Source organism: Camelus bactrianus, chromosome 2, assembly GCF_048773025.1.
Source record: "Camelus bactrianus isolate YW-2024 breed Bactrian camel chromosome 2, ASM4877302v1, whole genome shotgun sequence".
Lineage (NCBI taxonomy): Eukaryota > Metazoa > Chordata > Mammalia > Artiodactyla > Camelidae > Camelus > Camelus bactrianus.
Window position 1 is genome coordinate 77,811,127 of NC_133540.1, and position 15,722 is coordinate 77,826,848.

Below are 15,722 nucleotides of genomic sequence, written 5' to 3' on the forward strand. Positions count from 1 at the left end.
AGATTAACTTTAAATCCTTCTTTTCAGTTTATAAGATTTCTATCAATTGTCCAAGTATATATATGTAGGTAGATATGTACATATAGGTTTAATAGTATTTTTTATTTCCAAACATTTTATACTTAATTAAAATTGCTAGCAATTTATACATACTTCACAGTCAGATGGTTTTGCTTTTGTGTGTGTGTGTGTGTGTTCTCTGGCCAGTTGGATGTAAATGTCATAGTGTTTTGTAATCTTTTTCAGAGGGGCTTCTGAACAATGCCAGGGATACAAGTGTCATGGATACTCTACCACTGAATGGTAACCATGGCAATAGTTATAGCATTGCCAGTGGCGAATACCTGAGCAACTGTGTGCAAATCATAGACCGTGGCTATAACCATAATGAGACCACCCTAGAGAAAAAGATTCTGAAGGAACTCACTTCCAACTACATCCCGTCTTACCTGAACAACCACGAGCGCTCCAGCGAACAGAACAGGAATCTGATGAACAAGCTGGTGAACAACCTGGGCAGTGGGAGTGAAGATGATGCCATTGTCCTGGATGACGCCACCTCCTTTAACCACGAGGAGAGTCTGGGCCTGGAACTTATTCATGAGGAATCGGACGCTCCTTTGCTGCCCCCGAGAGTTTACTCCACAGAGAACCACCAGCCACACCTTTACACCAGAAGGCGGATCCCCCAAGACCACAGTGAGAGCTTTTTCCCTTTGCTAACCAACGAGCACACAGAAGATCTCCAGTCACCCCACAGGGACTCTCTCTACACCAGCATGCCGGCCCTGGCTGGTGTGCCTGCCACAGAGAGCGTTACTACCAGCACCCAGACCGAACCCCCACCGGCCAAATGTGGTGATGCCGAAGATGTTTACTACAAAAGCATGCCAAACCTAGGCTCCAGAAACCACGTCCATCAGCTGCACACCTACTACCAACTAGGTCGCGGTAGCAGTGATGGATTTATAGTTCCTCCAAACAAAGATGGGACCCCTCCAGAGGGAAGTTCAAAAGGACCTGCTCATTTGGTCACTAGCCTATAGAAGATGACAGAAATTTAAGCCAACAAAACTGCTAACACCTGATTGACTGTTCTGAGTTGACATAAGCAGTGGTAATAATGTGTGTACTCCTAAATCTTTATGCTGTTCTTCAACGACAAACACAAACTCTCAGACTTCTTTCTTTTTTTTTTTTTTTTTTAAACTGGGATTTTTAGGTCAGCCCAGGGGAGAAAGATAACTGCTGAAATCCCCCTGTGCTCTCTCCTTTCCTGTCCTTTTCCCCCTCAGATGGAGACTTCATTATGTTAATGAACAAGATATGAAGAAAATGGCGCTCATTGTGGCCTTGTTGAGTTATGTTGTTTGTTCTAACATCTCTGATGCTCTGTTACTATCATTACAAGGACCTGATTTTTAAAAGGCCAGAACAGTTGTTTGAAATTAGTAACAATGCTGCATCTAGATTGGAGTGCTGCGCAAACATAAAAGCAAAGCAAACTGTATCAATAGTGGTTTTTAGTCACTCACAACCTGAATTCACCACAGCAACAGTAGTTGTGGTGTACAAAAGAAAACAACAAAATCAGTAATGAAATGGAGGGGAATTCTAGAATTATATGCTAAATGCATATTTTATGATTTGCTGTATTAACTGATGATAAAACTAATGGCAGAAAAAAAATTGAACAATTTCTATGTAATGTACAGATACTAGCATTGCACATGTAGTCTGCTTTCTGTTCCTCCAGAATTTGAGTCCTGTTAACGTAGTGGAGAAAAAAAGAAATTTTCTTTTTCTTTCGTGCTGGTCTTGCAAGTTTGTCTGCCAGTAAGAGAGCAATGTTACCTTCCTTTCTTCTTTCTTTTCTTTCTTCATTTTCCTTTCTTCTTTTTTTTCCTTTCCTTTCTTTTCTTTTTTTTTTTTTTTTTTTTTGGCCTTTTTCTTTAAAATTTCACCTGGCAAAAAATAAATAAATAAATGAAGCTATCACTTTATAAGAATCATTTTCTAGTAATGCAAACAAATTATTTTTTACAAAAAATATAAAATAAATAAAATTAGACTTCCTTCCCTCACTATATATCTTTATTCAGTCAGAATATTTCCAAGAGCATTTTTGCAAATTAGAGCAGGAAGAACTTTTATGTTTACAGTGCACATCTGTTGTAATGCAAAGCATATTTGGCAAGCAGTTCATCACTAAGACAGTAGCTATGATTCTAGAAGTCAAGAGGTGTCAATAGAACTAGTGGGGCTTCTGCATGTGAAAAATGGGTATCCCATAGGCGTGAAAGTGCTGAATGCTCAGTCTGATCCCCAAGTGGGTGCCTGCACTACCAATTTTTAAAGGAAATTCACTCCCTTGTAGAAAGAATTGAAAGGTCAAGTTATTTTGAAGTGATTTTTTTTAAAAAAAACTCTTCTGTTTATTAACGGCAAAATTTATTTATTTGACAGGATTTTAAGTAATGTAGGAATACAAGAGGTAAATTAGCAGCACATATAATTTTTTTTTTAAACTTACAATCCATTTTGTATGGTCTCAAAGTTGGATGACCTCATTACTAATATTTGTTGTAAAAGTGAAACTTGTTTGCCAACCAATAAACAACTGATTGAGATTTAGAGGATATTGTATTGATGTATGTACTATATGATTAATTATTCCTTTTCATTTTTCTCGCCTTTCTTTCCTTCTGTTTTCAATATATAAGCTTTGCTAATCCTCTGTGGCCCAAATGAGCCATGCAAAAGAAATCAATCTGCCTAGATGAATAGACTAAGCACAAAATTATACAGTTTTTGCAGACAAAATAATCCAGAAAAAATGGGATGGGCATGTTTATGTTGGCTGAAATAAGATGCATAACTTACTTTCAAGCAGGTTAATGTATAGGTTACTATGTGCTTATTTATAAACCAGCTGCAGTCACACTGCTTATTATGAAAGTCAGCTTCAGTCATAGAAAAATTTGAGTATTGAATTGGGGAAGGGTGGATCATATGTTTTTCCTCCCTTATAAGCTTCACTTTGTTGTTGGAAATTTAAATTCACTCAATTGGCTAAAAGCTGCAAGAATCATGGCAAAGAGAATATTCATTTTATACAGATAGTATAAGACACTTCTATGATTATTTTTCTGTTGTTCTATATATGGATAAAATGGGAGGGAAAAAGTCCTTTCAAAGAAACTTTCTGGATCTCCAGTTACTGAAGAATCTTTACCAGCAGTGTCCAAGCACGGAGACCCTCATGGGGCAAAGTTAGAATGAATTTGCCAAATTATAATTTCTCTTATATTATGTGGGATCTTGGCAGTTTCTTTTTCTTTATTTTTTCTAAAAATCCAAACACCATCCATCTATAAATTAATTTCTTAAATTAAGATGAGAAGGAGTAGTTTAGAGAATAACCAGTAATCTACATAGACAGTTTTAAAATATTTGACAAAAGAAAAACTTCCAAGCAGGGCCAGAGTACATCATAACCTTAATATCACCGCAAAATATCTTATGTATCATTCCTTTTTAGTCACTTGACATAAGTATTTTTTACGTCTACAGTGTTTGGGTTTTTTTTTTTTTAAGTTACAGGAGAACCACAAGCTTTAATAGTAATAGGTTTTCTCATACTACATATGGCAATATTAGCGCTGAAAGGTGGGTTAGCCTGTCTGTTACATAGAAGACATTTGGTAATGAAAGAATCCTTTTTTAGACAAGTTTACGGTAACTTCAGAAACACAAACGTAGTCTGTGGATTATAAATACTTATATGCTTGTTTTGCCAATCCAACAGTAATCTGTATGGAAGCAGCTCCATCAATAAGAAGTTAGTTTCACAGAACAATGGGGAAACTACCTCAGTTCAGCTTGCTGATGCTGCCGATTCTGATTTTCTGATACTGCTACCTCCCTGCCCATTATCTTTTATGTTTCATTATATGGAAAGTTGAAGCAGATAGCGTCCCCAGCTCTCCATAGTCCACGCTGAAGAAAATCACCTGAATGCATAAACTGGTGCAGAAAGCCATTCAGTCCTGTCAATTACTACTACGGTCTTACATCAGGATGAAAGGGTGAGATTTTTTTTAACTCGCATGCATCATAATTGGTGTGCTTTCAGAGAGACTTATGATCCTAAAGATTTTCACAGGAAGAGATTGTTCCCCCAAGTTCAGTGTGACTATAATGAAAACAGAACAGTGGACAAAAAAGTTAATTAGGTATACATTTCAACAGAAATCTGTGCATACCTAACATGTATTGATGTCCTTTTTACACTAGCAAGGGTTGATTTCCTGAACTTGAATCTGTTTCACATGCGTTTTCATGTGCAGCAATAGATAAACTAATAATTTAAAAATTTTCTTGTTTTTACCATCTTTGATTGACTATATTTTCAATACCCTGGGACATTGATGACTTACTTATTTGCATATTTCTGATGTGTTTATCTGATTTTCCGTTAAGAAGTAAACTTTCATCAAATATACTATTCATATATAGCACGTTATTTGAATAGAAAAGTTATGCCAATGAAACAAACAAGTTGTTATTTCCAAGTAAAATATTTTCATAACATTTTACACTTGAAACCTCTTTTCCTCTTTGAGGTCTATTTCACATGATACTTTATCAGGACACTAGCTAACAGACCTCATGTTTAGTTGATTCAGAAACTGCTGGATTGTTGCACAGCCCATGTTTCTAATTGATAGTATTTATGGAGAAAGCTAAATTTTGTGACGGAGAAATAGGCTAGAATTTCAATTAATTTTTTTCAGCAGCCCTTTTTGTTTCTACTCTATTAAAATTAAAAATACTATAGTTGAATAATAAATTGCCATGCTAAAATAATCATAATGACAAAAAAGAACTGACATGAGAACAATTATCTTGAAATAAAAAGTCTGGAAAATGTAGTAATCAAATGCAGATAATGGAAATCCCTTAACTTCCTGTAATACAAATTCACAATGGCTCTTAAATTAAAATGTAGTTTTAAAAATCCCCATTAATCTAAAAATGTTGACGTAGTGATGAAAGGTCTTTAAGATTTTATTTTTTAATTTTTCAATATTAACTTGGTATGACAAAAGTTTCATAATAATGGAGATAAACATATAGTGAATTAGTAATATTTATGAAGGATCTGTAGACTTAAATTTAGGCACTATCTTCAGCTTTTTCCCCACATGTGTTCAAACCCATTGACTAGTTTGTTTACTTAAAAAAAAAAAAACATTAAAAACTTCAAGGTCCAATTTTCTGCTTTATTACTGAAACCAAAAGGGAGAGGGAAATATTCTTCTGGGTTGTCTAAAGATCAACTTCAAACTAATCAATTATTGCCTCCTATTAGTGAAAGAATAATTCACTTTTAGAAGCTGTCCGTCAGTATGGTACCAAAGTACCACTGCTGTGGGGCATTTTTCAAAAACCAAAAACTACTCTGCAGTCAATTCAAATAGAGAAATTTCGAGAGAGAGGAAAGAAAGAACCCAACCCCTAATTTGATTTTGAGCAATTCTGAAAATACTGTCAAGAATGTCTTCTTCTCTAACAAAAATATTTGAGATAAAATAACAATATATATTTCCTTCCCAGTATATCATAGTATCAAGCTCTTAAGAATTAATTAGTTCATGTTTAGTAATTCATAATTATAACTCACCACATAAATAATTATTATGCATTTTAAGTAATACTTTAAATATATCTTATGTTATATTTCTGCACATCAATACATCAGGAACATGGAAGCACAAGAGTGAAGCAGCAATGTTGCGAAATAGCTTATGGAAACATTCTTATGCTAATGGGTTCTACATGAGATGCTTCTTTGAGTTCATAAAATAGATTCGATGGATCCCAACTGTAAATTCAACTCTGTAATCAGCAAGTAGGTCCTTTACCCGTCTGAAAAATATTGCTAAATATCTAAATTTTCATGTCAGACTAGAAGCTAAAGTGTTGGTAGCTGCTTATTTCCTGCTTAGGCCGTAAGAGGAATATTTCCTATTTACTAGTTAACCTGACTACTTCCTCTCTGCTTTAAAAGGGAAATCAGTCTTCAGCTTTCACCTGTGCACAGACTCACATACCCCATTCTTTTCATTTACAGCTTACAGAGCAAATAGCTTGTTCACAATATTGCGAACTTTGTGATTTTTTTCAATAAAACCGGTAGTTATTATGATTTTGTGTATTCTCATTTGAAATAAAGTTACTGTTACTCCCTCTTTTCAAAAAAATTAAGTTAACCTTCTTTAACATCTAACACCTTTAAGTTCTTATTCAAATGTCTTGATTTCAGCTATTTTGATATTTCTTTTTCTCTCTAAACAGTATGTCATGCAAATTTTTCTTAGTTTGTGTCCCATTAGAAAACTTTAAAGGTAAATAGAAACTATGATGTTTAAGAAGGCATGTGAAAGGAGAACTTTTATATGAAGAAGTCAAGAAAGGCAATACAAGAAAAAAACCTCTAATGGGGTAATGAAGTTTCCCATCATGATATGAACAGAAGAACAGAACCAAACTGGCAAATTTATGGTGAGGTAGCTGGACCTCAATTAGAGATACAGAGATAAATTATCCAGGAAAAATAATGAAATTACTTAGAGTGATAAAAACCTTACATATTGTACCAAATGCTATTGATGTGTTGAAAAAAATGAAATTGAAGTTTATCATATTATAATTTTAACCCGCTGTTTCCACAGGAAATACTGAACACTTTTAACATTCTTTATATATTTCTTGTCTAGCTACACCTTGTCTCAAGGAAACATGACTATTTTATAAATGTTTCTTAAATATTAGTATTTTTGCCTCAATTCACTTTCACGCTCTAACCTGCTTACTCTATTGTACGCCAACACAGTTAATGCTACGAGTAGATTTGTACCTTTTAGGGCTTTATTATGACTCTAATAAACATGAAATTAATATTAAATTGGAATTATGTACATTGTACAAAATAATTCATAACCAAACAATATTCATATTATAGGATAATTCATTATATATATGAATATTACTTTGAGACTGAACAAATAATTACACTGCTGAAAGTATTACTCTCAAGTTCTTCTCTCTCTTCAATTACTGTAGTCAATTCATAAAATTCTGCAGACAGTTGTACACATGACATGTTATCAAGGTACTCCATAATCCAAATGTGTCTACAAGTTTTCCCAATGCTTCTTTCATTCTAGAGTGCTAAAGGAAAGACCTTGAAAAGAAGAGGAAAGTAAAGCTGGCTTCTAAGGATCTAACTTAGGTAAACATTGTCATTCAGTATGAATAATTTTGAAATGAGAAGGTCCCAACTCTGTGCTCTGAGGGAGAGGTTATTAAAGATTTACAGTTAGTCCAACATTGGAGGATTTTAAATTTTAAAGGAGTTAAGTTTGTCTCAATGGCCCAAGACTGCAGGATTTCACAATACACTGGCGAGGAAATATGTTCAAAATCCATACCCACACTAGCTTTTTAAAAGTGAAAATTTTCTCAGATTCTTCTGTAGGTGAAACTGGCAAAACAGTCCTGGCTTCAAAAGTGAAATGTATTGGTTGACCTCAAAAAATGTTTGGCAAAATTCATGAATGTCAATTGACTCTTTAATAGTAGGTAGGGTCTTTGGGGATGGAACTCAGGCTATAGTGAGCAGGACAGTGTCCTCTCATGTTGACCGCTGCCTTGTCCTCTAGAGCATTGTTTAATGCCTTGGATTTCAACTTGTCACAGTGTCTTATGTTCTGAATGACATTATGAATCAGGAGAGATGAGGGAAAAACATTCAAAGTTGGTTTTCATGCCTCATTTGAAAAAGATTTTCTTTACCATCCTAAGTAATAAAAGGTGATTTGTCTTGAAACAGCCATGGACAATCAGAATGTATTCATTTATAAACAAGACTTCTTTGTATGTTCTAACACTGATCTTTGCCTATGAACGACAAAGTCAGAAACTGTAGAGTCAGCTTGACTTCCCTTAATGGCCTCTGTGAATGTGTTGGAAAGAGGAAACATAATTTGGAAAAGATTTTCATCCTGCTTTCCTACTTGCCAAGCATTAAATCTAATTCAAAATACATCTTTTTAAAAAAGGACAGTTTATTTTAAAAACCAACAACTAATTGAGCTATTTCTCATTGATAAGGAAAGTTACTTTTTAGGAACAAGAATATAGTTATCGCAGGTTTTGGGTTCTTACATTCTCATATATTTACACAAGGCATTGATCTTATCATATACCCACAAAAATTTAATCTATCGGATTTTTTTCCCTTGTACAACTTTTCCAACCTTTTTTTCCCCTTAAATGCTCTGTACAATCACGTGTAAAGTTATGAGCTACAAACCTCAATAAAAAATATCAGTAAACAATAAGTGATGTAGTCCCTCTTATTATATGGTAGTACCCAAACTTTGGTTTGGAGACAGTGTTTCAAACGGCAGGAAAATAATTGAAACATAGACACCTAATATATTTTCTTACTATCCCCATACCCTACATCCTCCTCTTCACATGTTGGAAGTAAAATGTGAGGCATTCTTCTTTATATTTTCAGAGAACTGCTGCCACCCCAGGTATCTGTAAGTCTACTTGTTCTTTCTAGGAAGAGAGGAAGTTAAATTAAGAACTTAATGTTTGCTTTTAAAATTTGCCAGTGATGTGATATAATGTAGTCTTAAATCTGCTGCCTGATCAACTTACTTCTCCTCATCTCAAACTGGAAGTAGGAGAGTCAGTCACCAGTGGTCTAAAGGAGAGTTTGGGCTCTGCGCTGTGATGTGCATTCTTCTTTTGAATAAAGGGCCCAACAAATATTTGTTTATGTTGTAGATCACAAGGATAGACATTATATAATCATCATTCGGTACTTTCAAGGATTCTGATTATTTTACTAACTCTTAGCATCAGTAAAATGAGTACAAATATCAGCTGGAGAAATCTAACTTAGATGTCTCTACTCTATAATATTGAAAATACATTTTCATAAGAACTATTCTGAAAAGGAAATGGAGAGAAATCCCTAGCTCCTGAGTACCTCGTTTGTGTCTGACACTTTGCATTGCCTCATTGAATCTTTCCAGTCCTATGGTGAGATGGATTTTTTCATATTTGCTTTATGAAGGAAATGGAAGTTCAGATCTCATAGTCACAGAGCCAGTGAGTTCTGAACCAAAATCTCTCAGTCTAAAGTCCATTTTATTCTTTTTTAACCATGTTGCACTGCATCAACTAAATGATTAGTTGAAAAGAAGTTAACCCATCCCCTCTCATTTAAATAAAGGGAGTAAAAAAACATGGAGCCTGCTTTTAAGGAGCTCAAAGTGGATTCCATTTTTCCAGACAACTGAGAGAAAGAGAGAGAAGTGTCACTGATTCTATACCTTTGAACAAATTACTTTTCTAACAATAGGGCTTCTCATCTGTAAAGTAAATACAATACCTAATTTGCATGTGATACATAAGGTGCTATTTTGTGTGATACAAAATACAAAATCCTCAAGATTTTGATACACACAAAATCCTCAAGAAAATTCTTAAACTGATTTTTAGTTAATACTAAATAGACTCCGTGTGTGTTGTTTTTCAGCAGGTCTCATTTAATGAAAAAAATGTTTTTGAGTTTAAATATATTTGGGAGATAAGCTAAACAAAGTAAAATAGCTTTTTTATTATAAGAATTCAGAGAATGCCCTGAAAAGTCTAAGAGAAGTATACATTGGGCTGTTTCCTAAATTTATTTGGCCCTGAAATCAAGAAATCTGAAGAGCAATAATTTAAAACTATTAACCCATGGAACTCAGTTTGGAAAGCACTGCCCAAAATATTTTTGTTACAACTGAGTTCCCCTGCCCGGCCCCCAAGTATTTTACGTCAATGAAATGCTGGAGGTATGACTCCTTCAATATTAATTGAGTTTATAATTCATGATAAAATGTTATAAAAGTATCTTTACTAAATGTCTAGTCCCAATCTTTAGGTGGAGAAAGAGTAATTAATAATATGATGCCATTTCTGCCCTAATCATAGAATCCCTTTGTTTTAGTATAGCTTGCTGTCTTCTAATACCAAATAGCCATTTGGTTACAGCAACTGGAGACAAAGAGTTTTCACTCAACAATTATGTTTCTCACTTATAAAGTGCAATGTGTTACAGGAGGCCCTTGTTAAAATGCAAGTTTTGATTTGTTTAGTCTTGGGGTGGGTCTGAGAGTCTGCATTTCAGACAAGCTCTCAAGGCTGCCTGTGTGGCTGTGCCCCTAGTACCAAGGCCCTTAGACTGTCTGCCTCTTCTTCAGAAACACACTGTGCCTTGCTATCAGGATTTTTTCCCCCTAAGTGGTTCTTTTCAGATACTAGGGAATATATTATAGGAAAGAAGAAACAGATTTTTTAGATTGTGTTCAATTTTACCGAGAGAGAGATTTGTTCATATTTTTGGATATATATACAGAGTGGATTCTCAAAATTGGTAATAAATGCAGCAGTACTGAAGCTGAAGCCGTTACTCTTCTACTACACAACTTTAGGCTAAAAATGACACAGGAATGGGGGAGACTCTGTGTGTCTGTGTGTAACTGCATATATATGTGTAATTGCATATATATGTAAAACAAGACACATACCCGTTGTTTATTATGAAAGATCTTAGTAAAGTGGTACTTTCCTCCTAAACACTTATCTGAAACACACTAGAAATAGTTATTAGAGAAATTTCAACTGAATTTTTTGAGTATGTAAAAGATCTATGTGTTGCAATTGGAGATACTTGCTAGTCTTCCATTTGTAGGTACAGTGGTGATTAATCACATGGTTGGTGGAAAATAGATATGGCAAAAGGTGGAAAATGAAGGAATGCCCAGAAAGTAACATCATTTTGAATTTTATACGTATATTTCTAAAAATATCAGTTATAATTTTTTATTTAATTGCAGTTCTAGAAAGTTTATTGCCAGTGAAGAATCTTCTCTGAGTAGAATATCTAATTAGAGAAAATTCAGCTCACTTTTCTCTATTTTCCTAAGATGCTTCACCAGGATTTACTGTCAGTCTCAGGAGCAGAAAATAATAAATAATAAATGTCTTATCTAGAAGTACCAAGGATGTTCATGTGTAATAAACTCTGAAGTATTTATTTGTAAATTGAAATTAAAAAATCTTGTTCCTATTGGTGATTGTATGTTAAGAGTGTCAAAACCCATGATGGTATTGAACAAAAATTTCTGAGTAATTATGAACTAGATAATCCTTATAATGAACATGATCTTTCAGATAATCACAGGTCTCCAAAAATAAGACTCATGTCTGAATCTCCAAAATATTAATTATCTTTATATTTCCAACTGGGGGAAAAAAGCTCACTAAACCCTTTTATTTTGATCTTGATAGCCATGATTTTCTTATATAGAATGTAAAAGCATGTATTTTATATGTAGTATATAACTTTAATCCCACCAAGGGAATCATATTCCAAAAGTAACAGTTGTTTTTAAATGTTGGGGAAAAAGATGTGGTCATGTTAAAATATAAGCCCCTTGTCTTGCACTTTATACATCTTAAAGCTAATAATTTCTCATGCTCTTAGAAAGTCTTTACCATTCTACTGTAACTGATGAAAATGGAATTTCATTAATTTTGTTATTGCAGAAAAACACACTAAGAAGAAATAGATTCAAACTGAAAAAAGAATACCAACTTTCTTTTTAAGCGTGGTCTTTTGTTTTTAATTTTCATTCTGAAGTGTAACATGCCATTTTTCTAAAATCTGAAATTTTAAAATTAATTGTTTTATAATTGTAAACTATGTATACATAAATTGTCTAAAAGGTTAAAATAATAACTAATGATATTTGGTTTTGAATATGCAAACTGGAATATATTCAAGATGAGGAGTGAAGACTAATTCAAATCCATATCAAACATAGTAATTGTGTTACATTTTATTTACTTAGTTTGAAGATGATTAAACTTATGTTGCTATTTTCATGTGTTCTTGTGAGGATCAGTATAATAGTTAGCTTAGTATTTCTCAGCCCTGGCCTCAGTTAAAATCACCTAGGATGTATTTAAACAAATAAATAAATAAAAAGCCCATCCCTACCCCACTATATAGCAGTTACATTGGAATCTCTGGGTGATGTCCAGGTATAAGTTAGTCTTAAAAGCCCAAAGGTATATAATGTGTAGTTTGAACTGTGAATCACAAAGTAAACTTTAGTAAAAATTGGATAAGTATTTGCATTAATCATGTTTAAATATTCTCAAAATATTATAAAACTTTTCCTAAAGCAGGAAAGCTGTATAGGAATGACCAAAACAGAAAATTTATCTTTAGATGAGTCTAGTTAATCAACTGAATATGATGTTCTTCCCAGTTTATAAGATGAATCATATATTGTTTAAATAAAAATCAACTGGATTATTAAATCATATTTTTCATTATTTAAATCTAGAACCAAAATTCTTGTTCAGAATATCTGGGTTTCTATCACCATTTTCAGGGTCCATGAATATTATTATATAGAAAGAAGTCAATTATTCATTTTAAATCTTGCAGAATTCACAGATAAATATCAGGAATTATTTACATGGAACAAAAATCTCTTCAAATTTTCCCTGGAAATTTGACTATTGTCAGACCATAAATCTACTCGGTATTTAGTACAGTGTCACAGTTGTTCAAAACTCTACTCATTGTAAAAGCGTAATTCCACAGAATTAGCAGTAAATTGATGAAGGATATTCTTTTTTATTATATAAAATGCATAATAGATAGTAAACAAAGTGTCTTCAATATAATTCCCAGCTGATATTTAGCTTCTGTTGGCCACCCAATTTACATTCTTCTTTTTAAGTTTTAGTAAACAACTAATACTGATTCCTAAAAGTTTTCTTAAACAGGAACAGCATGGAGGACTCCATGGAAGGTAAGAGAGAAACCAGTAACCATTCATTAGACAGAAACAACCTCTTCTGTTGGGTTCTCACACCCACTAGTGTTCTCCTTCGATGGTTAGCAATAATGTGCAGAATGAATACATATAAATTACCTAGCTGCTTAACACATCACTTTAATGGATAAAGTAAAGAGGTGTCAAATAGTTTTTACTCTATGGCAACTGATCAAATCATAATGCCTGTTTGGAGCACTGTCTTCAGAGGGCTCCATCTAAGTTTACTAAGAAAGAATTCCATGATAAATCATTTATGTCTACTATGGTCAGGGAAATTTATATGCCATCTCTTATAGACAAGTTATTAATATAGATATTTGACACATTTTAGAAGAATCCAGAGCCCTAACTCCTTTTTGGTGGTAACTCAACTACCTGAGTTATGTAATGACAGAAAATATTTTACAAGGAGAGCAGAAAAATTATATCATTCATTCCACTTCTTTCTCATGTTTGCTCTATGTTACTACTGGGTTATGTTTAGAAAGGTTTTCTTTCCCATTATTTTTCACAGAGCTCTACCTAAGCCCTCCTCTCCTCTCTCTGACCAGCACCTTCATCTGACCACATCCCTGACCAGTCTCCCTCAGATGCGGACTTAACACCAACTAATCTCACAGAAATAAGAGATCTCTTTTCTTTTAAATTTTTCCTGTCCATTAATCTCATGTTGGTCTCCCTCTTTTCCCCCTTTTATTTCTACATTTCACAAAAGTCATTTCTATCTTTCTGATTCTTCATTGTACAAATCAATAGCATCGTCTCTCACGCAGTCTAGAGATTTACTCATCAGCCAGTCCTTACCTTATTTTCCTTCTTTCTTTCAGTATTTGCAGACCCACCTTTGTCTCAACCCTCAATCACATTTTTTTTTCAGGTCATTTTCACACATTTCTCTGGACTTCTTTACTCATCACTCTAAGCCATTATGAATAGTGTAAATTCACAGAATTGCAGGCCTGCAAGAATCCTTGAAGTCATTTAGGTTCAATCCCTTTACTTCACAGATAAGTAAACTGAGGACTTTAGAGAACATGGGATTGTTTAATGTCATACCTCATTCATGTTGGAGCTAATTCTTAGACCAAGGTTTCCAGATCAGTACATTTTCTACTATGGTTTTTAAAAAATATTTTCCTGGTGAAGCCTTCCTACTGCAATATGTCTGCCTCACATGAGATCTAATTTCTCCTCTCTTACTAAAGTATTTTAGGATCCTTTGGTTTTAAATAATAGAACCATAACTCAAGCTTGCTTAAGCTAAACAAATAAAAAGCATCAAATATTTTAATGGAATTTGTTAACTCATCTAATCATGGAAAAAAAAGGGTGAGGCCGAGGCCAATCAGGAACCAGGACAATGAACACAGTAAAGATTTTCTTTGTATCTTATTTCTGTTTTTCCCTGTGTGATCGATTTTTTTTTCCTACTAAGAGGCAGTATCTTATGGTGGTTGAGTTTCCTGACTTTGACTCTAGACTGCCTGAGTTAAAAACCTGCTTCCCCATTTTCTAGGCTTGTGATTATGAGCAAGTTCCTCTCTGCAGCTCAGTTCCCTCCTCTGTAAAAGGGGGAAAATCTACCCAATAAGGTTACTGGGATAATAGAGTTAAAGGTCGTAAGTTGTTAAAATGTTTAGAACAGTGCCTTACACATAATATATGCTTAAGAACTGTTCCCTATTCTTACTGTTGCAGCAGGACAGACGTTTTATAGGCAGACTCATGTTTGGCAGTGGCTTTGGACTGTCAATCAAAACAGTTGATTAAAATATGAAAGGGCATTTTAGTCAGAAAAGTCACAAGGAAGGAAGGATTCAGATTTACCATGCTTGGTTCTTACCCTTACCCTGGACTGATTTTGCTCAGGGGATTATGTATGATTGGAGCAGCCTACATTAACTGTTCATATCTCCAAATAGGGCAGCAAAGCCTTACCGGAAGCTGATGTGAGGGGGATGCTGGACAAACACACTTGGAATGGAACCAGTTCTTACAACGCTGTGTCTTACCTAGTCCATCTGAGACAGGAGACTTGTAAATGTCACACTTTCATATCTAAACCATGCTGCACAGCTGACTCACCTTCACTGTTCATGCTTACTCAGTTCTGTTTCTATCTAACCAGTGTAGTGCTCATCAAAAGGAGCTATTAAACCCATAACTCAATCAATATTACATTTCCATCAGTTACAATTCACTTCTCTCCTCTCCTTAATAACCCTTAATTGTAAACATTAGAAAAATCAGAAGTAAATGTTAAGTTCTTCTCACTCTTCTCTTATACCAACGTCCTGAATTTCACTCAGCAAGTCTGAAAATTTCAAGTAGAGAAATACTACTTTTTCTAAACACTTACGTGTCCTTGAAAAGATAATTAAATTGGTTTTGATGAAAACTCTTTCTCAAAAAAGAGTAGAAATGAAAATGCTATTAGGTTTAATCCGGGATTAGCAAGAGATAGCCAGAAAGCTGTTATTCTCACCAAGCCTTGAAGGCTTAGAGCTGAGGGATACACCCCTACCCCATATACACATCTGAATAAAAGAACAGTTACATTTCAAAAGAACGCTGCCACCAGTCAGAAACAGTCTTTCAGATAAAAATGTAGGAACTTTTACCAAGCTATACCTTGCATTAAAAGCATTTTATTTAAATATAAATTGCTGATCTTAACTTCCAACACACACACACAAACACACACACACAACTATTTGAAGGAAAACTAAGTGAAAA

At 34.1% G+C, this 15,722-nt stretch overlaps 1 protein-coding gene across 11 annotated transcripts in view; it reads left to right on the forward strand.

Moving 5' to 3' along the window:
* The window catches only part of ADGRL3 (adhesion G protein-coupled receptor L3), an 822,802-nt gene that overhangs the window by 722,567 nt on the left and 84,513 nt on the right, over positions 1-15,722 (forward strand). For 9 of the 11 annotated variants that reach the window (XM_045504712.2, XM_045504714.2, XM_074344101.1 and 6 more), the window contains one exon: positions 247-8,408. The exons of the other annotated variants lie outside the window; for them this stretch is intronic. In XM_045504712.2, coding sequence (XP_045360668.1) covers positions 247-1,046 — 800 coding nt within the window. In that variant the 3' untranslated portion in view covers positions 1,047-8,408. Of the gene's footprint in view, positions 1-246; positions 8,409-15,722 lie in introns of those variants that run through there. 11 annotated transcript variants of the gene reach the window in all.